General features: G+C 45.6%; 1 protein-coding gene across 2 annotated transcripts in view; it reads left to right on the top strand.

The window, feature by feature from the left end:
- The first annotated feature begins 3,177 nt into the window (after positions 1 to 3,177).
- The window catches only part of IRX5 (iroquois homeobox 5), an 84,116-nt gene continuing 63,913 nt past the window's right edge, over positions 3,178 to 23,380 (top strand). The window contains exons 1-3 of one of the 2 annotated variants that reach the window (XM_073308465.1): positions 3,178 to 3,478; positions 4,866 to 5,271; positions 5,657 to 6,427. In XM_073308465.1, the coding sequence (XP_073164566.1) occupies positions 3,224 to 3,478; positions 4,866 to 5,271; positions 5,657 to 6,427 (1,432 nt within the window). In that variant the 5' untranslated portion in view covers positions 3,178 to 3,223. Of the gene's footprint in view, positions 3,479 to 4,865; positions 5,272 to 5,656; positions 6,793 to 23,380 lie in introns of those variants that run through there. The other variant, XM_073308462.1, reaches the window with a different exon arrangement.

Below are 23,380 nucleotides of genomic sequence, written 5' to 3'. Positions count from 1 at the left end.
TCACTTACAACTTCTGCACTGCAAGATCGCGTTTGCAGCCTTTGACCCAGAGGTTTTCAGATGCATTCATTTAAACAGAAAATATTATCCTTTACCGAGAGGTATTTCGCTGCAGGAATGCACAGAGTGAGGACGGGAGATGAAACGTAAGCGGGGAGGGGGGATTTCTTTTTCTTGTGGCAACGGTGTGAATTTCTGTATACGTGCCATTGTCACGAGTACACGCACACAAAAGTTGATGGTCCGGCGTTGTTGGACGGGGACCACGGCTCTGGGAGAATTACTAGGGTTTTCAGAGCTGCAGGGAAACTGTAATGCAACCATAGCAAAAATTGATTTTTAGTCCCCTCATAACCTGTGCACACGGATGTTCCCTGTGCTGAAAGCAACTCCCTACCCCAAAATGTTGCAGCCACAGATGTTCAATTCTTTGCTCCCTTCTCTGGAAAATACCCTTGGTTAATCACGTTTTTATGTGAGCAGTTTTCAAAACGCCACACGTGTCAAAGGCCCCTTTTCGGTGAAGAAATCGCCTTCTTATAACTCATAAAGAGCATTAGCAGCAGCAGCGATCAGAGAGAGGAATCAATTAAAAAAACCCTGGAGATCTGAATCCTTTGCCAGGCTTGCTGGAAGGAAAAGATTGTCAAACCCCAGACCCCATCGCCCTCTCTGCATCCGAGAGAGTTAAACGTCACAAGAAAACAAACTGGGGGGGAAGACATGTTCCCTTCGCGAGTTCAGTGAGACCTGCTGGGGCTGGAAACCTTTTGCTGGTGACACATTCTGTCAGTCCCATTGAGTTTGAAATGGGGCGAGGTGGGGGGGGGGTGACACTGTATGGCAGAGCATGAAGTTGCCGGACATCACTGCTGTTGGAGGAACCGCTGCTTGTTTGGGGGGCGCGCAGTATCACTTCTAAACGCGCACCGCATGTACGCACCGCTATGGTCTAAGACATTGCCAAGAAGGTTCTCAGGGAGAGCGCTAGATAACCTCAACATAGGGGTTGCTACTAGCTCCCCTATAACACAAGTGGGGTACATAGTCACATGTCCCACTGTCCCACCCACCCTAAACAGATTTCCAAATAAATAAAGAGGAACCTTCGCCATCTCTTCCCTTCACACCCGCCCCCCCCGCCCCCCAAAAAGGAAAACACACTGGGCTGACATATGAGAAAACCCAACACCCGGGTCCTGGCTCCTTTTTCCATCCCTAAAGTAGCCAGGGTTTTCGAAGTAAAAATCGGTCGCGTGAACCTCCACTTTCCTTATCCGCGACTTCTCTCTGCTCAGCACAGAGCGTAAATTAAACTTTACGGTTCATCTACTACATTGAAAGGCAATCGAGATTCCTTACTCCCATCGCAGCCGCTTTGGATCTTCCAAGAGCAAACAAATTTAAGCAAAAAATTATCCAGCCGACCTGGTCCGAGGGTAATTAGAACAGGAGAAGGTGCCAGTAAATAATTCAAACGCAGCCTATTTTGGAAAGGCACCAGGCGCTTTGAAAGCGATCCAGGTAAGAGCAGCACTTGACATCCCTCCTCCCTCCCCGTACGTGTATTTAGCTGGAGTTGTTGGGAAGAACGGGTGAAGGGCAGAGCCCACAAATTGCAGGGAAAGCGGCTTGCCTTAGCGCGGGGGGGAGGAGGGAGTGAGAGAGAAGAGAATAAATCGGGATATGTTCCTGTTGGGAAATATATCTGGTGGAATCAAAAGAGATTACATCCTCTGATCGGCAGGGATTTATCCCAGTTCATATGGTTTTAATCTGCTTTCGCTTCTACCCTTTTATGAGTTTCAGAGAGAGAGAGAGAATACCTGGTTTATTCTTCTAGATCCGCTGGTAAACTCTCATTTTGAAGGCTTTCTAGCCACCCCTCTCTCATCCCCCAGCCCTCTTTCCTCCCCTGTCCTTCTTCCCCTCCTTCCGGGACTGGCGCTGAGAAAATAAATGCTTACATTTTCCTACAATGAGAAATCACAGCTTAATAATTCATCAAAAAAAAAAAAAAAAAAAAAAAAACAACCCGCAACCCCTCACCCAGAAACATCGTATTTGGAAATATCCTCTGATCCCTTCTTATCTGTGGAAGGGAGGGAGACGAGGGCCACTTTTCGGGCTGCAAATCTGGACAGCATTTCACATTTCCCTTAAAATTGCAACAGGTACCTTCTCTGGGGCGCGTTCTGGGACCGAGGTGAAATGACAGCGTTTTTAAACAGTGGGGGGAGACAAATATAAATCAGATGATATTACATATTGTGTGGATACACACACAGCCAGCCAGAAGTGGGAGAATCTAGAAACGATGTGTTGCCATATTTTTTTTTTAAAAAAACAACAACCTCCCCCATCCCTAGCCGCTAAACATAATTTTCCTGTTGCAAATAAATTTTCTTTTTTAAAATTGAAAGTATATTTTAGGCACCGCCCCCCCCCTTCCCTCGCCCTTTTAAGGGATCGGATCAAATTATATACTGGCCGGGGGGCGGGGGGAGGAAGGGAATGGGGGCAGAGCGTAAGGGGGGGGGGTTGAATGAATAATAAATCTTATTAAATATATATTTTTTCATAAACTGATTGGCTTGCATTCCAGTGCAGCCCGGGCCATAAATCAAGAGGGAAATGTGATGGCTCCACACGGTATTTAGCAAATGAAGAAAGTTGGAGCTGATCTTCAATGGCTTGGATGTGATTGCCATCCAGGGGCCGGCGCACTTGAGCCTAAGAGCTGGGGAAGAGCGAGAGAGGGAGAGGGAGAGAGGCTCTCCTGCTGGTTGGGTTTGGTTGTGGCAAGCCCCGCAGGGTCCTGCCATTTCTTCCACTGACAACACCCCGGGAAGGAGGAGCTTCCCCCCGCGCGCCGCGCAGAAGGCGTCAGAACCCTCAATTTCCAACTTAGCATCTTGGCAGGACCTTTCGCAAAAGCCAAACACAGATCTCGAAAAAAGCCTCTCAGTCCAAAGGCGACAACCACCACCAGCAACAACCGGGGGGGGGGGGGGGAAAAAGCGCAGCCCCGCTAGGCGAGCGAGCTGAGCGAGAAGCAGCAGCCGCAGGGAACCAGAAGCCAGGTGCTGGGGGGCTGCTGTCGCCGCTGCTAATCCGCCAGCTGCCCCACCTGGCCATAGGGCTTGGGGGGGAGGGGGGGAAGTCACCTAGAAAAATCAAAGCGAGCGGCAGCTCCTGGCTATTCTGCTGCCCGTGTATATGTATGTGCTTGGCCATGTCGTATCCTCAGGGTTACTTGTACCAGCCATCCGCTTCCTTGGCTCTCTACTCCTGCCCGGCTTACAGTACCAGCGTGATCGCGGGACCCAGGACCGATGAACTTGGGAGATCTTCCTCGGGCTCCGCTTTCTCGCCTTACGCCGGATCTACCGCCTTCACCGCCCCTTCTCCGGGTTACAACTCCCACCTCCAGTACGGCACAGACCCGGCAGCCGCCGCCGCCTTCACTTCGTACGTGGTAAGAGCAACAATGATCGGCGGCAAGCCCGGCTAGCCAGACCTCGAGCGAGCAGGGCTGGTTTGGGTTCCACTGGGGAGCCCTGCAGAGGCCAGGGGGGATGGAAAGCACGTTGCTAGCATCCCCTGGCAACTTTCTCTCTCTCCTTCCCCCCCCCTCGGTATTTGTCCACACTGTTGCCAGATCAAAAGTGTCTCGGGTGAGGGTGGGGTTCTAGCAAAGAAGTATTATAGGGATCATGAATGCAAATATTGTGTTTTCAGTTAAGGGGACGCACACACCAAACAGCCAATGCAAAGAAAACCTTGGACTAATGGAGTTTGGTTTTGTTTTTAAATAATCGGTGGGATACCGCCTCTCAGTTTATGTTATTTTATTTTTTTACATGGGTGGATCAGCCTGGGAAGCAGGCTGATCCACCCATGTAAGTTTCTTCGGCACAATCTTCATTAGGCTTCCCAAACACTGCAAAGCCGTAATCCCATCTCTGCAATCCGATTTGGAAGCATTAATAACAGCAACAAAAAACGATACGGCGTGGCCATGTGCTGCTTCCCCCCCCGGGTTTAATATATTTTCAGCGTAGAAGTAAATTTGTGTTTATTTGGGGGGCCTCGTCTGGGGGGGTATTTTTGTTTCTTTTTTAAAGAAAAACAAGTTAGTCTGGTTTTGGTTTTGTTTTTTCCCCTCACCAAAAGCAAGTCTGGCTGCAGCGAAAAACCCTGCGGCCCTTCAGAAAAACAACAGTTGCCCATCTCCGCTCACCCAGCGTGGGTTTCGGCCGCGTTTAGCGGAGTTTCCCCTGCTTTCTCTTTTCCAGCGAGTGCCTCCATTGCGGGGGAGGGAACCGAGCTGGTGCGGTGGTTGTGGGAAAGGTTATGTTCAATTAGACAGTGGGAAAAGCAATTGGTTGCTGCTTAGCACAATAATATGTCAGAGCAGAAATGGATTGTCAGGTTCGCGTTTCTTTACAAGTCAGAAACTTGGCTAGTGCTGGGGGAGGGGGGGGGGGGATGAATGAAGAACAGTCGCTGCCCTTCGCAGTTCTGCCCTTTGGGCTAACGTGTGCAGATTTGATAAAACAGATGTGCTCCGGAGCCTTTGTGTGTCTGTTGCATATAGAGACACATGCACCAAGAAAAAAAAAAGTTCTAGGCCATTTTCCCTTTCTGTTTGAAACAGCTCAGTGGGGCTTGACTGCTCCAATCTAGGAACGGCCTCTGGGATTTTCCTGTTCTCCAAACTTTAATTTGGGAAGCGAGTAATCCTTTGGGCTCTTCCCCCATTTTGTTGCCCTTTGTGTCACTGTTGGTTGTGTCGTGACAGTTGCGCTGCTCCCGACCTCACTGTCCGCTCTGTGCCCGCTTCCCCCCGACCCCCTCTCCAGGGCTCACCCTACGACCACACACCAGGTATGGCAGGTTCCCTGGGGTACCATCCCTACGCGGCGCCCCTGGGCTCCTACCCCTATGGAGATCCAGCCTACCGAAAAAATGCCACCCGGGATGCCACCGCCACCCTCAAGGCCTGGCTGAACGAGCACCGCAAGAACCCCTACCCCACCAAGGGCGAGAAGATCATGCTGGCCATCATCACCAAAATGACCCTCACCCAGGTCTCCACCTGGTTCGCCAACGCCCGGAGGAGGCTCAAAAAGGAGAATAAAATGACCTGGACCCCCAGGAATCGGAGCGAGGACGAGGAAGAAGAGGAGAATATCGACCTCGAGAAAAACGACGAGGATGAGCCCCAGAAGCTGGAGGAAAAAGGCGACCCGGAGGCTCCCGAGACAGGTAGGAGGGATTGGGAAGAGGGAGAGCACACCCCAGCTGGGCTGCTGGCGCCTGGGGGGATTGTTCTGGCCTGGCGGCCTCTGCAGCCAGCTGCCTCGGTGGAACAAGGAGAGATCGCTGCGGGGCAGCGGGTGTTTCTGCTGGGCATGGCCTTGTGCCCCCCCACCCCCCCCCCCCCGCCAGCCCCACTGAGCCGCAGCTCGGAGGCCAGGGCGGAAAGTCACCTGCCAGCTGTGGAGAGTTGTGTGCGCGCAGAGGGACATGGCAGCCCGGGGATGCCCCTTTCATTCCCTCTGCTCCGGGTGGATGGGGGGAGAACTTGGGCTCAGGATCCGGAGCCCTCGCAAACTTTCTGTGGCGCTCCTCTTCCCCCCTTTGCACACAGGAGGAGGAGACGAGCAGAAGGCAGCCCCAGGCTGCGAGCGGCTGCAGGAACCCCATTCCCCGGCGGGCCAGGAGGCCGAGGGGGGCCTGAGTGACTCGGATTGTAAAGAGCCTCCGGAGGAGAGGCCGGAGGGGAGGCCGGGCCCCCCCAAAGCGGCCGGCCCTGCGGCCTTGGTGCAGTGCCCGGCCGGCCGGATCCTGCAGCAGGCGGCTGGCGGCGAGGAGATCCAGCACCAGTACCGGCCCCCTTCGGCAGCCGCGGCCGCCCCCCACCCGGGAGAGCTGCACCCCATCACCCCCTCCAGCAACAGCACGTCGGTGATCCACTCGCCGCAGCAGGCTGCCCTCTCCAAACCCAAACTCTGGTCCCTGGCCGAGATCGCCACCTCCGCGGACAAATCGAAAGAGAGCAGCAGCGAGGTGTCTCCGGGAGCGGGGCCGACCCAGGGCCCTCCCTTGGCCGGGAGCAGCACCTCGCATTCCCCGTCGCGGTCCCCCTCCTCCCAGTGCCCTTTTCCTAACAGCGCCGTCCTCTCCCGGTCCCTTTACTACGCGTCTCCGTTTTACCCGGGCTACACGAACTATAGCACTTTTGGGCACCTTCACAGCCACGCTGGCACCAACCCGGCAGCCGGAGCCCCCAGCAGCCATTTCAATGGATTAAACCAGACTATTTTAAACAGAGCAGAAACCTTGGCTAAAGAAACTAAAATGATCAGAAGCCAATCCCAAGTAGATCTTTGCAAAGACTCACCTTACGAACTGAAGAAAGGTATGTCCAACATTTAATATTGGCTTCTTCTCCGATAACTCCCCCTGGGACTTTGGGTTTTTTTAATTTATTTAATACTTTGGCCGTTATTTTTCCACTACCAAGAGAAAAAATAAAACAAAGCAAAAAATCAAAGACACACGCCTAGTCAAAAGTTTATAGTTCATAGGAAATGGCTGAGTATAAAAGAACTCAGAAATGTCTTAATCAAGTGAAAACAAAACAAAAATTACACACAAAAGGAGAAAGATTTGTATTAAATCTTATTCTGTATATTTAATGTAGCTTTTTGTATTTAAATTGATAATACAGTATCTTTGAAGTAACTTATGAAATCAAGACACCTGTACAGGCATTAATGTGGTTTTCCCGTAATATAAATATATACATGTGTGTCTTTTCCCGAATTGTTTCATAGTTTTAAAATATATATATATATATATATATATATTATATATACACACACACACAAGTTTATTTTAACTCTTTTGCCGCCTATTGATTTTTTCCCCCTTGGGTGTGAGCTAAAGTATAATAAATTAATAAAGGAAATAAGTATAACCTATTAGATTTTAAAAAACCAAACCTGCAGTCGCCATTGTTAAATGCATATATTTTAATTAAAAGAAGGTTTTAACAGAATCAAACCCACTTGTTTTTGCACGAGAAAATACATACATAACTGGTGACAAAAATAACCTTTTAAATGCTCCTTTGTTTAAAAGTGAGGTTTAATTTAGAACATTAAATGTCTGAAACTGATTTGCAAAGTAAGAGAGGATTTCTAAACGTGGGAATCTTTAACAAGAGCACCTACTTGTTGTGGTAATTTAGGCTAATTTGAGGGAAGAAATAGTCAAAGAATGAAAGGATAGTGTAGGAGATAAAATGAAGATGAGATGTATTTATGAGTGAGAGATTAAATAAGGATATATATATACATACATATATAAATACATACTAGAAACACCAAATCGAAGTACAGTACCATCTTTTAACCTAATTACTTCCAATCAGTGTCGTGTTTTATGCAAAGTAATCAGCTGGTGAACTTTGCTAATGAGTTCGATTTTATGCCAGATTTAGCCCTTATTACTATTTCAAAGGTGCTGCAGAGTTATTAAGAAGAGAGCCGGGGAATACACATTAAGATATACACTAGGGGAAAGATCCCCCCTCCCTCAATTCATTCCCTCCCTCACGAATTTCGCATTGATATATTTGGTTAATTTGATTAAATTAGTGCTTCATCGGCGCTGCATATTGCAAGCATTGATAGGATTTGTAAATCTGTCTGTCCGGAGATTACCATATATAACTGGAGGTTGAGGGTCGGATTGGAATGTTTCCCCACATTCACAGGTAGGTGTCACACTTGTCCTGAATTTCAAACCTACCCACTTTGAAACTGGTGCTAAAAAGGGGGGGCGAGAATCAAAACCTAATCAAGGAGCCTTCAAATACACAAGTCCACTATACTATACGACTCGAAAACAAAGGAAGATAGATTTCAGCTTTACTAGATACAAATTGGGCCAGGAAAGTTTAATGCTCTGTTACCAGTTTAGGAATTTTATCCTCTCTCTTTTGTAAATTTTAAAAAAGCAGCAGCAATTGTAACCATTTTTTTAAAAAAATCTCGTGTCGATCACTTTAAAACCAAAGTAAAATAATAATAATAAAAAAGGAAATCTATAGGCAAATTAGATATTCTACATTAATTGAAGCCTGCACTTCAAACTACCTCCCACAGGTATTTCAGGTTCTCAAATCTTGACTTTCCCTGCCTTTGCAATGAACTAAGCGGTGTGTTTCATTCCAGAGCAAATTTTTTAATGTTCAAAAACTATTACATCACAAAGCTCTAGGAACAAATTTGCTCTATTCACATCGGATTTTCTGGGTGTCCGTTGTATAGGAACATATCAGTGACATTAAATTGGACTGGGATATATCTGGTACCATTTAAACAGAAGAGTACTGAAACACCCATTTGATTTTTAAATTTTTTTTTTACAAGCCAGATAATTGTTTTGTAATCGCTTCAACTTTGTCAGAGCTATTTATTAGCTGTAACAGGTTTATTCATGCATATTTACATTTTACGGGATATTAAATAGTAGTTTGTATATTATGTTTTAAAAATACAGTAAATGTTCACTTGCTATACCATCTTTGTCGATAATCTGGTTTAAAGTCAAAATTGTTTCAAGCCGAAAGTGTAAATAATCAAATATTCATGGGATAATAGTATGTTATTTTGTCACTTTATAAATTATAAATGATTTTTAAAAAAAAACAATTGAATTCCACAATCGGATCATTTATTTACACTGGGGAAAAAATTATACTGAGCTGCTTTTGGGGGGTTGGGAGGGGGTTGAGAAGAAATCAAATTTATTTCTCACCCGCCTTGTTTAAATTAGGGGAAAGTTTTTTTGCTAGGTCTGGTAAATGAACTGAAAACCAGTGACATCAGTTCCTGGCATCATATTGCCCTTTTTAAAAAATCACTGAGTATTTTATAAAACCTAGTCTCTCCGAGCACTTTTATTAAAGATGGAGATAATATTTTGTTGAACCCTACGTTAAAAAGTCCAAAGGGCTCATAGGAATAGGAAAGTTGATAATCCCACACAAGGGTGCTTTAGAGACAACAGGTTATACAGTTAAACAAGCATTCCTAAAATTAATCCTTTGTACTTTTGTATTTAGCGATGGATTTTTTTAAAAAATGTCACTATATACACCTTTCCCCCAGATGCTCTTTCTACCTCTGAAAAACAACTTTGAGAATAAGTTTAGGAACCTCCTTTGTTAAAAAAAAACAAGTTCCTTATAATAAGGCGTATTTTGAATAAGTCTATTAGCAATATCAATAGGGTTTTCGTTTGATGTATAAATTCCTAAGGGAACGAATCCAATTCCTCTAGGTTAAAGCTATTCAGCTTGTCGCCTATATTTACCTAGTTAAGTCTTAACTAAGATTGTAGATCGTCAATTTAATAAAAATTCTGCGCTTCCCTCTTATCCCTTTCCTGTATGAAATCTTAGATGTAATTGTTCTGGTCTTAAAATTTCAGCATCGTTATTTTTCTAATTAAAGAGCAGTAAAGGAGCTTTTTTCTTCTTCTTCTTCTTTTTTTTAAAGCAGCATTAATATATTTTGACAAGTTGAAATGACCTCCCAATTTTGCAACTCAGATGTTACTTTTATGAGGTCTCTTTAAATTGAAATACCTTATTTTGGGGTCAGCTTCTTCACAGAGTGCTGGCGCAGTGTTCTGTGGTTAATACCTAAAAATCCACCAATGACTTTTGAAATATCTTACCCGGTTTATAAATATTACCGGTATAATGTAACATGATTGTTTACATAAGGCTGGTATACACAGCCACACACACTTGTATGTATATGCATAGTGTATTCATACGAGTTTGACTGTATTTTTGTTATGATAAACAAATTAGCTTTAACTGTTCGATGCAGATATTTAAAACTAGGTTTTATTTTCTTGCTGCAGAGTATTTAAAAGTAACTGGTTTAAACGCGGAGTAGATGGAAAGCTTGGAATGACAACAAGGGTTCTCCCAAGACTGGTTTCAGGGTGATTTTTTTTAAACATACATATGTATGTTTAAATACAGTCAGTATGAGGCAGTTCACTCAATATTTTGAAGGGGTTCCCTGACAGATTTCTCAAACTGGATGATTTCTTTGATAGGAAAGCTTGGCATTTTCTCCAGCCTGCATCACTCTGATTGTGCTCTGAAATGTCAGTGTTGTCACAGAATCAGTGTAATATAGACACAATAATGTAACTCTTGAGCCTCGCCTGCAAAGTGGGGTGACTGGCCCAGTGAAATGGACATACGATGGCAGGAGGATGTTTGAGGGCGACTTGTATTATCAAAGGTTTCAGAGTAGCAGCCCTGTTAGTCCGTATCCCCAAAAAGAACAGGAGGACTTGTGACACCTTAGAGACTAACAAATTTATTTGAGCATAAGCTTTCGTGGGCTGCAGCTCACTTCATCGGATGCATACCGTGGAAAACAAAGCAGTCGTTGGCAGAGGGCATTTTCTTCAAAGCTAAATCACATTACGATGCTGTATCATTTGTAATCTTTAATTGTGCTACCTTTATAAATTCAGGTGCATCTAACACGTTGCATCTAGGTCCACCCAAATCCTTCAAGTCTTTTTGGCAACAAGGATACACACAAATTTAAAATAGTAATAGGGTTTTAAATAATAATAATGAAACCTAATACCGATAGCCGGATATTTTAAAATTCGAGACCAGTCCAGGCAGTCAGTTCCTAGTGCTGGCATGGTGCAGGAAAAAACCCAAACTCATCCCTCCAACCCAACTAAGACTGCCCAGGAAGCAGGGTCTCAGATGCTTCCCTTTAATGCCTCTGTGTTTGCGCGTTCCCGTGTTCTCCCACAGACATGGGTCCAGCTAAGGGTGAGGGAAACGCCGTTTGGCTGGGAGAAGGGATGCGGTTTTATGCTCGGCTGTAGGACCCAGGCAGATTAGGCGATTGGAGGGTGTATTTTATAGAGCTGTTCCATGTGAAACAAGCCTATAAACACACAGCACTCTTCAGTAACACGCTGCTGGCCAGGTAAAAGCCCATATCGAACAGCAAGTCAGAGGTGCTGCGAACTCTCCGGTAAATTTAAAAAGACTCGCTCTTGGGGTTTCAAATTAATTCCCATTCAAACCAGATTTCCCCATCCCCACCCCTCAGTGGCGTCGGCTTCTTCCTCTGCGGCGGCACCTTTACCGCAAGGACAGGGGCAAGAAGATTAAGCTCGGCAAGATCTCCAGCAGGAGCGACTTAAATTCGCCCAACTTTGCCGGAAGTTGGGCTGGGCCCCACCCGCGTCCTCCGGGCTCCAAGTTGCGCCCTGAGGGGAATTCGGAACCACGCTGGAGCCCAAGGTCGCTGCGGGGTTCGCACCGCGAGTCAGCGGCCGCTGCGGGGCTGGGCTGCGCGCCTGCGTGGCCTGAAGAGGAAGAGCTCCGCCGCCCGCGGAAGGAGGCAGAGCCGCTCGGAGCCCGGTCCTGCTCTCACCACGGTCAGCGGCAACGCTCCCGCCAGCTCCATCAGGAGCAGGATCCAGTCCACGGGCTCGTGCGACTTCCCCATTGTGGGCGGGGGGAGACTTGTGACGGGGGCCCCGCTGCCCCGGGACAGGCACACAGGCCGCGGGTGAGGGCAGGGCAATCGCACCCACTGAGGGAGTGTGTGAAGCCGTCCCAGAGACTGGGGTACGACTCGCGCCTCTCTACGAGTGCACTGACGGCTCCCGTCCTCAGCGGCAGGACGCTAGGAACAGAATTGGCCAAGACCTCAAGCAATAAAAATGAGTGCCGTGATGGGCAGGTAACCCATGGAGGTTAGAGGTGTTAAAAGCAGTTGGTAAAGCAGCGCCACTGCGGGTCATTTCCAACGTGGAAACAGGTGTCATTACAATGCGTTTAGGGGTAGGGGGGAGAAACTCCCCTAGAAATGCAGCGCGGACCCGAGAACTGCCCTGGATGCTGAAGTCCTGGAGCTGCCTCGTTCAAGGGGAGCAGAAAGTTCGCTTTGATTTTTAACCTCACCTAACCCGGTGTGTGTGTGTGTGTGTGAGAGACAGCCCTAGGCTCCAACGAGAGGGGCTTTCCCATCTGGCAGCTGTCCTCTATAATTCGGGGCGGGGGGAGGGTCTTCCCCTCACAACTCTACAGCATATTTGGAAATGAAGACAGCGTCCAAAGCAAAGGAGCCACTGACCTGTTCGGGCTTAGGGAGCCTCCCCCCACCTGTCGAAAGCAAAGTACCCCCCTAGCGTGCGATCTCATCCTCCAGCGAACACCCCGGAGTTCGCTTTCATCGAACACAGTGTCTGAAGCATAATCAGGAAGGGAGTGGACGCAGAGATGTACTTTGGATGACAGGCCTGGCAAACAAGGGTAAGGTAACACTAAGCAATCATGAGACCCCAGCGGCCATATTTTTTCCATGGCAAATACTCACTTGTTAAGGCCATTAGGAAAATTAACAAGAAAAAACCCCAGGGATGGAGGAGGCCTCTATTCTTGCTGAGAGGACCTGGATGGAAAAGATCCAAGGCTTCCTCACCCGACAGTCAGTTGGGATTGAAATGCTCCTTTTCCCTCCCCAAAATAAAGTTCAGCTTTTCAGTGAGAGTCAGTCACTGACTCTTATTATCCTGCTGGTTCCTCCCACGTTTGAAATAGAAAACAAACCTTAATTCTGATCCACACACACCCAACTGCTTTCCCTGGAATGGCTGCTTTTTCAATTGTCTCTATTAATTATATAAAATGTCCTTGCCATCTAGCATACCAAATACTACAGTAATCGCTCTCACAGTAACAGAACATAGCTTTCTATGGAAGGCATATTTTGATATAAGTGGCTTACAGAGTTATTTTTACCCCCTCCTTTCTTCTAGTAAGATGATCTAAACAGAATATTTTCTAGTCATGCCTAAAAACGACTTCCAAGCTTTTCTAGAGCAAGGAAATGCACTTGGTCAGCAGGTTTAAAAGGCGATTAAAAATAAATTTAGCCTTCATTTCGGAAGCAAAGGAACCATTGTTTAAAACCGATTCCCCGCCTCTCCCAAAATGTGGCCAGTATAAATGTATAAAAACAAAAAAACAAACAAAAACCACACACCCAACAACCCACAAACCCCATAAGAATCGGCTTGATAGAAGATAGGCTGCAAAAAAGGAGTTTACATAGGTCAAAAAGTAGAGAAGCTCAAACGAGACGCTGTAAATGCCAGCCAGACACCCAACACCACAACTCAATCAGCTGATTGCGGACAGCTTGGCTATTTAATCATGCAACTCCGTTCTGTTGACAAACAGAGCGCTGTGCTGTTAATTATTGTTTTTACGCAGATGTAGAAGTCAGGTTTCTTACGTCCGGCTTTGCATTAACAAACCACCAGAGAAACATACTCGAGTCAGCCTGGTCTCTAGCGCAGAATCGAATTCAGCACAGAAAGTGTAAAGAGATCTCTCCCCCTCCCTTTCCCCTTTTTATATGACTTGCTTAGATTATTAGTAAGGACATCTGTGGCTGGCAGTGGAACAAGTGTTACCAAAAACAGAACCGGCTGTTTTTCCAAATGAGCAATATGTTAATTCCTCAACCCCCCCCCCCCGTTTCTTTAAAACCTGGCACAAATACATCAATAGCGGAGAATAAGGAGCCTTTGCAGAGAACAAGTGGCAGTTTTAAATTTACCTTTTGTGTGTGCCTCAGATGCAATCTTGAGGCATTTTTCGTCCTCTCTCCCACAGAAAAAGAGCGTTAATCTGCCCTATCTTGGGACCCAAAAGAATTGGAGTGGAGTGGATATTCACTGAAATCACATAGGGGAATAAGGGTCTTGCTTTATTGAATCATCAAATCCCAGGAATGAAGCTTTTAATTAATTATGGGTGCTAAAAATTCAGGCCAGCTGTTTCTTTTTACTTGGCTCCGACAAAGACAAAGTCTATGCCGAGATCTTCTAAATCACATTCACTATAAATCATTCCCTCTCAATGATACTTCTAGCCACGAAATGAACCTGTAACTGACAGATGGTTTATTGTCCCCCTGCATTCCTCTACCCTGTACCTAGCCAGGATTTTTAAAAATAATTTGTCCAAGCAAGTTCTTGACTATTAATGATCCAGCTCTTAAAATGCCCTCTCTCCCCTCGTTTAAAAAAACCCAAACCCTGCTTTACAAATATTTATGAATAAATACTTGTCTGGGTGAAGTGAGAGAGGGCAATTACACAGCCGACTGCTACTTTAAATAGATTGTGAGAGTAGCTTAGCTATAAAAACAAACAAAAGTAACAGAAAACAAACAACACCTCCCTGGGTTTCCCTAAATCTCGGAGTTCTACTCCTGGGTAAAGGCTGCACGTGATTCTTGCAGCTGTTTGAGGGTTCATCAGAAAGCTCCTGCCCAGTAACAAAATCCCTGCGTTAAACCAGACAGCTCCTATTAATAAGCACTGCATTTTCCAGACTAATATACACTCTGCGTGACGTCTCCTTCCCCTGCTAACTCTTCTGATTTTTGAGAGCCAGCTCCCCTCTTGTTGAAAGGGAGCCGTTCCGCAGACACGTGGGGCCCAATCCTGCAGAGGCTTACCCGGGGGAGGACTGCAGAATCGGTCTCGTACAGCACATGACCGAGCTAAGATTTACTTCACTTTAGCAGAAAGGAACGAACCCCACGCCTCGACATGCACGTTAAGCGCGGCTGCCAACAATTCATACCCACGCCACTGTCACCCAGCAGCCCGGTTCGTTAAGGGAAAAGTTACCGCACCAGCGACGCGGCACGGTAGCAAACGGTGACCCCATCCAACGCTACCCGACTAATTCGGTTCCATCCGAGAAAGAGAAATTCGATTCAGCTTTATAGACAGAATCTATTTGCATCGAGTCATTCACCACTAACCCACGACTGGAGATCTCCCCTTTCGCTCGAAACGTATTTGGTTTCGATAAGTTTGATTACGTTATTCACTAGTTTTACCTTATTTAAATTACGTTATTGAATAGTTACATTATTTCACGGGACACAGCTCTATGCATTTGCTGGCAAAACAGGCGCAACATTTCTTTCAAACCTGCTATTGCTCGTCCCTGTGTTATAGTGTACAAGGGACCAGTAACAGGCCCTGATCCTTTCGGAGCCAGCATTGCCCATGATCGCAGGGACCAATGTTGCGTGCTAAAGGAAAGCAGGATCTGGCCCATACGACCCAATCCTGCAGTCAAGGAAGTCCATGCCAGCACCCTCTGGGACTCCCAGGGGAGCAGGATGGGGACCATAGTTTCTAAACTATTGTTCATTTCGAACCGCTGAGATTCCACTGGGGCTTTCGCAGGGTTCTCAAAACGGGCTAAATCACTAACCAACCTATTGTTAGTTTGTTTTGAAAAGGAAATTGGACTCGGAGATTTGGAAAGCGTTTCCAGACCATAATTACCAGCAACCAGCGTTTTGAACTAATTTTTTAGCGACCCCAATCTATCAGATGACTTCTCTCATTCTGATTTTATATACAAGTTTTAAAACATTCTGGAGACAATTAGCTGATTTTTGTAACTTGTGTTTATATATATGTATATACACACACACGACAAGTATTCGTTTGGCCTACAGGTATATTGCCACCCCCAGAAAATACTCCAGGGAACAGCAGCACTTGGCTGTAGATAGTTTCTTTGAGGGTGGTAGATTTGTTTAATTGTCTTAATTGCCTCTGATGAAAGCAATCTGTATTATTTTTACGGTTTACAGAAACACGTAAGAGGCAGCCAAATGATTATTTAACTGAGTTTTCATTTGCTTCCGTTCAAAATGTACAACGGTTCTACAAACAGGCTGAGAAGCGAAGGACAAAGTCTGCTCTTTCTGGTGGCACTAATTTAAGGAAGCTGTTCCTTCGTTTTCTGTGGGCTAACTCTTTTTCCCTATCCCCCCCCCCTTTTTTTTTTAAATGAGCAGGTTTGCTGGATTTCCAGTGGCAGAGCCATGTGTAAGCGAGCAAGACAAGTAAAGATCCAGACTTAATGTTCTGTACGTTGACTCCATTGATTTAAAATAAATAAATGCCTTGTGTTTGGAAAGCCTTCAGTGTTTTTTGATTGACAGTATACCTCATGCCAGGGAACTCTAGTGGTTTGATAGACTACTTGTAAAAGCTTCAGAAATCAGTTCGCCCCCGAATACCAGAAAATAAATGTCCTCACCACACTGTTACTCATCTGTTATAATTAGAGCATGTTGGAACTTGCAAGGAGTGTTCTGAGAACAGGTCTGCTTGGTTGATGCAGGCTATTGTGGAATAATCGTCCCTCTTCTCTTCCTTTGTGTTGGTTTCTGTAGACATTAAAAAGGTGTTTTGGTTTACGAGCATCTTTGCAGACACTGTTTGCTGACTTTCACCTGTTCCGCGGTATTACTTTCAAATCTCTTTTGCCTCCCACCTTCACTTCAGGGGATCCTAAAAGTCACCCTCATCTGACATAAACTGGTATATTTTGTCCAGACACCTCTTTCCCAATGAAGTTGACCTATCTGCGTAAAGCAAACCACAGAACTCCCCACGCTCATGCTTGATGGAAATAACTTTAAATGTGCACTTATTTAATTGGATCAGGTCCCCAGATAAGAGAGATAAACGGGCTCCCCGTTTGCCAAGTTATTTTCAGAGGCATGCAGTGATGTGTGGAAGGAAAGTTAATGAAGAGGAGAAGAGACACACTGTACTTAAAATACCTTTGGGTCTAGACTCGTTGAGAGGACGCCTACCCTTTACCACTTCTGAGCAGAGTAATTATTTGCCGCTTATTAGGACAAGTGGTGTTTGGAGAAGGGGAATCAGCAACACCCTTTGTTAAACTTTTGGAACCTAGCACCTTGCACGTGTTAACTCGCCTCCCTTCAGCTGTAGTTGAGCGTTCTATTGATATGGAATCACGAAACCCTGCGGTTTTTCTAATAGAGTAATTGCTCCAGGCAATTAGTCTACCTTAGCCTACGTGGGGAAGGGATTTGCTTCAACAGGCAATTTATACCCCCCCCCCCTTGACTCCCTTTAAAGCTGTCTTTCCTTGTTTCTTCTCCATGTTCTACATCCTTATGCATGAGCCATTAACAGACGGTTATTGATACAAACATAGTTTGGGTTGCTAACGGCCTTCCAAAACAAATTCTCCGGCTGAATGCCAATGTCTGCATGTTGGCTGGTGACAGCTGATTAGTGAAATGATTTACGGCCAAGCTTTTTTTTAAAAAAAAAAAAAAAAAAAAAAAAAAGGATGATACCGTCAAAGGCAGCAATTTGGAAAAAAGATAAGACTGCACACCCTCAAGGCTTTCCACTGGAAAGCCACCCAACACATCTAAACCTACGCTACAAATACCTGAAACACTCAAGGAATCAATTGGTCGCAGATTAAAAACAGTCTCGATTACGGCTTTCCTGGGTAATCTGTTACTCCTGACAACAGCAGCCTCTAGATTTATGCAGCCACCCCTCACCTGTCCACCTGGCTCCCACGGAATATATTTCACAGCGGTCTAGCAGGGATACATTTGCGGACTTGCTACCGCTTCCCCAGAACAAGGGGATGAGATTGAGCCCGGGCCCTACCAGCACAAGGTCATCCGACGTCAGTGGAGTGGGAGACAGCCCTCCTTTTTGTTTCAAGACCTTTTTAATGCTCATTAATTGATTTTAAAAAGCCCCCCCCCAACCCCCCGTTAGCTCTTCTTCATAAAGAAAGCTTTTGCTCTGCAATAAAGTAAGAGACTTTGATCCCAGATCATCCTCTTAGGCCTTTCCAGCTGAAATCAGCGGAGAAACTATGTGGAGTTATTGTTCGCACTTGCTGCACTTCTGATTCAGAAAGGGCTGATTTATTAGCTTGTCAAGGGAAGCATTGTTCAGGAAGGCAATCAAAAAGCACTTACCTAGCTAAACTAAAATTACTGCCTTTTCAGTGGCTAATTTGTATAACTCCCATGGAGGAACTTGGGAAGTGTTTGATGAGGCATAAAATGATGATTAATGAATTTATTGGCCTGCTGCTCATCAAATAGGAGTAGTATATCTTTCCTCTATTGGACGTGGGGTCTAATGCTACATGTCTGTGTAAAGCAAGTCCAATATGATCTCCGTTTTAGCCCCCTTTTAACCCACATGACCTGAAGAATATCTCCGTGTAACAGAGGCAACATCAGGGGAGTGCACAGACAAAGGGCCTGTTTGATAAAATGGTAAATGAGAAATGTGAGGAAAGTTGCTGGAGGGATGGATCTGCTCAGTTTTCGGCTTTTCAATCACTTTGACTACTGAAGTGGGAAGAATGTAGAAACTAGATAAGGTGTGAGAAGGGGGGCGGGGGACAAACCAATTTTAACTTTCATAAAGGATCGAGCCAAACAACTTTATTGCTGCTTGAATGAAAGAGCACAAGGAAAGGCATGGCATTCCTACGGCACACTAGCTCAGCGGCCTTTGCCGCAAAACACACCCGGTTTTCATACAACATTTAAGAGCAGGTTAGTGCTCTGGTCGGATTCGTCACCAAGGATTCGATCCCATTGAGGGCGATTCCTTTTCTTACCCTGAAATGTCTTTCCCTGAATGGTGCTAGTCCTTGAATGGTTATTTTGGGGCATGTGATCATATTCTCCTTCCTAGTTGTTAAGAGGAGAGAGAAACACATCAAGTACCTAGGTAAGTGCAAATCACCTGCCATTCTTGTTTTTATAAGGGCGGGTGGACACCCAAAGAAGGTTTTATGACCAGGATGCCATATTTACTGCTGCGATCACAACAGAGCCGTTCAAATATTTCTCTTTCCCGCTAGAGCTCTTAAAGATTAAGCTTTCTTTGCGTGCTGAAGTTAAATATCTTCCCAAGTAGGAGTACACATTTCCACCTTAAGCGGGCCGTTCGCTGTTGCTAAGGTGCTCAAGAGTAAGATAAAGTGGGGCCCTGTTTTGCAGAATTACTGATTATTTTACTTAAATAATGTGGGGCATTTTAGCCTCTGATGAAGTTCAGAGAAGTAGGTAACTAGAGTACAAAGGGGTATGGAGATCACAGCAGCATTTGCGGCTGGGGGGGGGGGGGTTAGTGGGCCCCCTTTTAGTCTTTCCTTTACCCCCGCCGCGCAAACATGGACTGTGATGTGTGGTTTGGAGAGGAAAAGGCCCCTGGCAGATGCCAGTCCCGAAGAACTGCCACCATTCTTCCCCTGGCCTGTGAGCCATGCTGCCTTGGGCTGGGTATCAGAGGCCGCTCCTCTTCTCCTGGTCTCACAGCTCCAGGACCGATCTCGGGGGAGGGAGCAGGGGGTTAGCCTGCATCTCTGCGCGCTATTTTCTAAAGCCATTGTACCGAATTTGTTACTCGAACCCGCACCACTGAAGTCAGGGGGGGAAAAAAACCAACCCACCCACCCAGTACTCCTGTCGATGTCAATGGGCTTTGGGATCAGCGCCCCCCCAGCGAAGGGGATGAGCATTTTGGGGGGAGATTTGTGTGCGCTTTAACAGCGCTTTAAATTCAACGGCAGATATTTGCAAAACTTTCCGGGCTCCCTATGTCAGAAACGTGCGTTGGTTTCCACAGCGCTCTTTGGAAATGGTTGCTGTAGCCGTAGAGCAAGAAATCCCCGACAACTCTCTCTGCGGAAACAGAGCAGCTGTGTCTGCGACATAATGAACCAGGCATCCATCCACCTGATGTTTAAAAGAGCAGAAAACATTTATTTTAACGCAGCCAAATGGGTGCTTGTCTAGTTGTCTGCGACATATTTTTAGCTAAAATGATCCCCTGGGAAATAAATGTTGATAAACACGTTCAAACAACACCCCCTGACACAAACCTCTCATCAACATCCAGCTCGACAAATTTTATCTTCAAGTCCTTGACCTGTGACTGCTTTTACAAATGCTCTCTGTTCATTAGCGATTTCAGGTCACGTTCAGTACCTGTGTCACCAGCACATAGTGCAGCTGTAAAATATACATATTGAATACTAGCTGCAGTACTATAGTGGCTTGTCCCCCCCAAAATGCAGCAAGATCTTGATGAAAAAAGACGTAGCTATACCTGCATAATTACGGCAACATTGTAGGTCTTTAGCGCAACAGACCTAAAAGGCTGACTTATAGGATTAAATACGTATTGCTAAAAGTTACCAAGCTGCATAGTGTGCCTCGCATTAGACAATGACAGTTTTGGGGCGTAATTGCTTTAATGTGGGCAATTAAGACTAAGTGCATGCGATTTTAGTGTCTGCCCTACATTCTTCTGAATGATTACAATGATCAATACACATGATTTGTAAGTCGCTTCCTATTGATCCAATGGTAAAATGTTTGACCTTCCTTTGAGGAAGTAATTTGCTAAATTATGACACCACGTAAAGTCTTTCTTAGTTCAGAGGTGAGGGGTAATGGTGCACAGGGAAAAGGGGGGGGGACTTTTCTTTTGCCTGAAAGTAGGACTAAATAATATTTCTGCCAATCCTGACTCCTCCTTTGTAGCTGCGAGCCCCTTAATTTTGTCTTTGAAACCAAGAGCAGAAAAATTATGTTGAAAACTTTATTTTTCTTTACTTTCAAAAACGTTCTCAAATGAACTACATCCATTTACACTTTCATGCCAAAGCACGAGGATCCAAGCTTGATGGTTCTTGACCATGTGAAATTTATGCTGTTTGAGTGGTAATGGGATAAAGCATGCCAAGGCAAAACTAGGAAAACAGAGCATTTTGCCATTGCTAAGAGCTGTAATTATATATATTTATGTATGAAATGTCAATACTTCTCAGGTTCTTCACCACAGCTCTTTTTGATTTGTATCATCAATGCAGGATAGGCTTTAGCAGATCACATTATCATGTAGTAAAAGCTGTTCTGACAGAAAAATAAGAAAAGTACTATATGTAAAGGGTCTATGAAGCTATACCACTGAGTGAATGGTTAATAGATGAAGGTAGATCAATTTTGATATGAGCTCTGTGAAGACTTTGATTTACAAAGCTGACTTTAGGGAGTGGAGCTAGTGTGTGACCAGAAAGAAGAAACACCCTCCGAGAAGCTACAGTACATTTGCAATGATTTACACTTTCAGAAGAGGGTTTTGGAACAACCTTGTGTATTCCTACATGGTGAGATGCAAAGGAAAGAGGAGGCATCTCACACGCTATAGCTGGGCAGAAATCAAACCATGACAATTCACTATATTTCCAAAATAAAAGTCTTCCTTTAAAAAGTCAAAAACTTAAAATATGAAGTCTGTGCCAGGAAAACAAGCCATATTTCCCAATTGGGAAGCATTCAGAAAGACACTGTGAAAACTCTAACAAAACCCAAACACCTGGGAACCTGTCATTTTCCTTTTGCGTGGTTTTTTTTAAATGCATGTAATGTTCTTTCAAATCAGGGTGAGACTCTGCCCTTTGATGTAGTTCACTTTCTAGCCTAAATGACAGGTCTCCAGTCACATAACAATGTGAAAAACCGATTGACTGCCAATAGTGTAGTTGATCTATATCTTAGTAATGATAGCATTTATATGTTATCCTACATACAAAGTCATGAAACACACGTGAAATATAAAAGTGTCTGTCCAAGTTCCCTTGAGTGCGCAGATCATGGGGAATGCAGGACTCCAATAAATTGCCAAACACAGGAGCAATGGTTCAGTAGGACCCATTGTAATCAGCCAAGAGTTCTTGAAAGAACTTAACAATGAAGTAGCTGAGTTGCTTACAAAAATATTGGCTCAAAACCAAAGGATGGGAGGGTAGCAAGCATTGTACCTATTTTACTTACTCTCAGATACACCCCATCCCCTACCCCCAGGGAATAACGACAAGTGAGCCATATCAGTATCATTCAAAATACAACTGTAAACATTTAGATGAGCATGATGAAAATAACCAACAAGGGTTCTGTAAAGGAAAATCTTGGCTCTAGGAGCATGTCAATTTGGTAGTGGATGAAGGATAACAGTAGAGTGGTTGACAATTTCAAAATGTCTTTGATAAAGCCCCTCAAGAGAGATTATTAAACAAAAAACACTAAGGCCCAGATTCTCAAACATTTTCTCAGATTCTCTCCATTTCTCTAATTTATGCCATCTGGCTGCAGAGGCAGAGGCAGAGCCCCAGAGGACCATAAATTAGGTGGGGAATGCCAGAGTGTACTCTGCTTCAGTCCCAGTATAGTCTCTGTGTTCAGGGCCTGGAATGCTCCGCTCCAAAAGGAATAGTAAACTGCTCTCAGGGTAGGCGCACCCACTACTTTTAGTAGGTTTTGAAATCAGCTGGTAGCACAGAATAATGCCAACCACAAAGGCAGACGCTGACAACCACTCCACAGCTGAAGCAATCACAGAATTTTAGCCCCTTGCCAGGATATACATTACAAGTTATGCACGGGGAGGGGGGCGGCAGGTTTGTATAACTTTTGGTGGTGCCCAGAATGGGTCCAAGTCCCGCCCACCTAAAACTCTGGGAGGGAGTTTGGGTGCAGACTCTGGGCTGGGGCAGGGGGTTGAGGTGCAGGAGGGGGTGCAGGCTCTGGGAGGGAGTTGGGGTGCGGGGTGCGGGCTCTGGGCTGGGACAGGATGTTGGGGTGTGGGAGGGGGTGAGGGGTTTGGCACTTACCTCGGGCAGCTCCCGAAAGCGACCCGCACACCCCTCTGGGAGCAGCTCCTAGGCAGGGAGGCTGGGTGTCTCCGTGCACCGCTGTCTGCAGGCACCGCCCCCAGAGCTCCCATTGGCTGCAGTTCCAATGGCAGAGTCAGTGCTCGGGGCGGGGGCAGCGAGTGGAAACACCTCCCCCCCAGGGGCCACAGGGATGTGCTGGCCACATCTGGGAGCAGCGCAGAGTGAGGGCAGGCAGGAAGCAGCTTTAGCCCTGCTGCACTGCTGGTAGTGGCAGTGGGGGCCCCCGGGCCCTTTTAAATCACGCAGGGACAGCAGGCAGAGCCAGGGGAGAGGCCTGGCCCTGAACATTGGTGGAGCTGGGCCCCCATGCTCTGAATATTCCTGGAGCATGGGCACCACGGGCCCATACAATTCCCTGCCCCGGCTGTGCACATTACAGAAAAGGGAGATACTGTAAAAACTATTCAGATAGCTACCCATGAGTGCCAAATACTTAATATTACTCAAAGAACTGGTCAAAGTTTTTCCAGCTGAGTGTTTTTCCATCAGAAAATGCTGTTTTGTCATAATAAAAAAACAAAACTTTCTGTGTGAAGGTGTCAATTTCAATGAAATTTCATTTAGAAAAATATTTTTCAAAGCTAAGGTTGAAATGTTGTGCTTTTACTTCATTGGAATTAAACATTTGGATTCGAAACAACTTTTCAT

The sequence above is a fragment of the Lepidochelys kempii genome, chromosome 12 (assembly GCF_965140265.1).
Source record: "Lepidochelys kempii isolate rLepKem1 chromosome 12, rLepKem1.hap2, whole genome shotgun sequence".
Classification (NCBI taxonomy): Eukaryota; Metazoa; Chordata; order Testudines; family Cheloniidae; genus Lepidochelys; species Lepidochelys kempii.
This window is presented reverse-complemented; position numbering and strand designations above follow the sequence as displayed.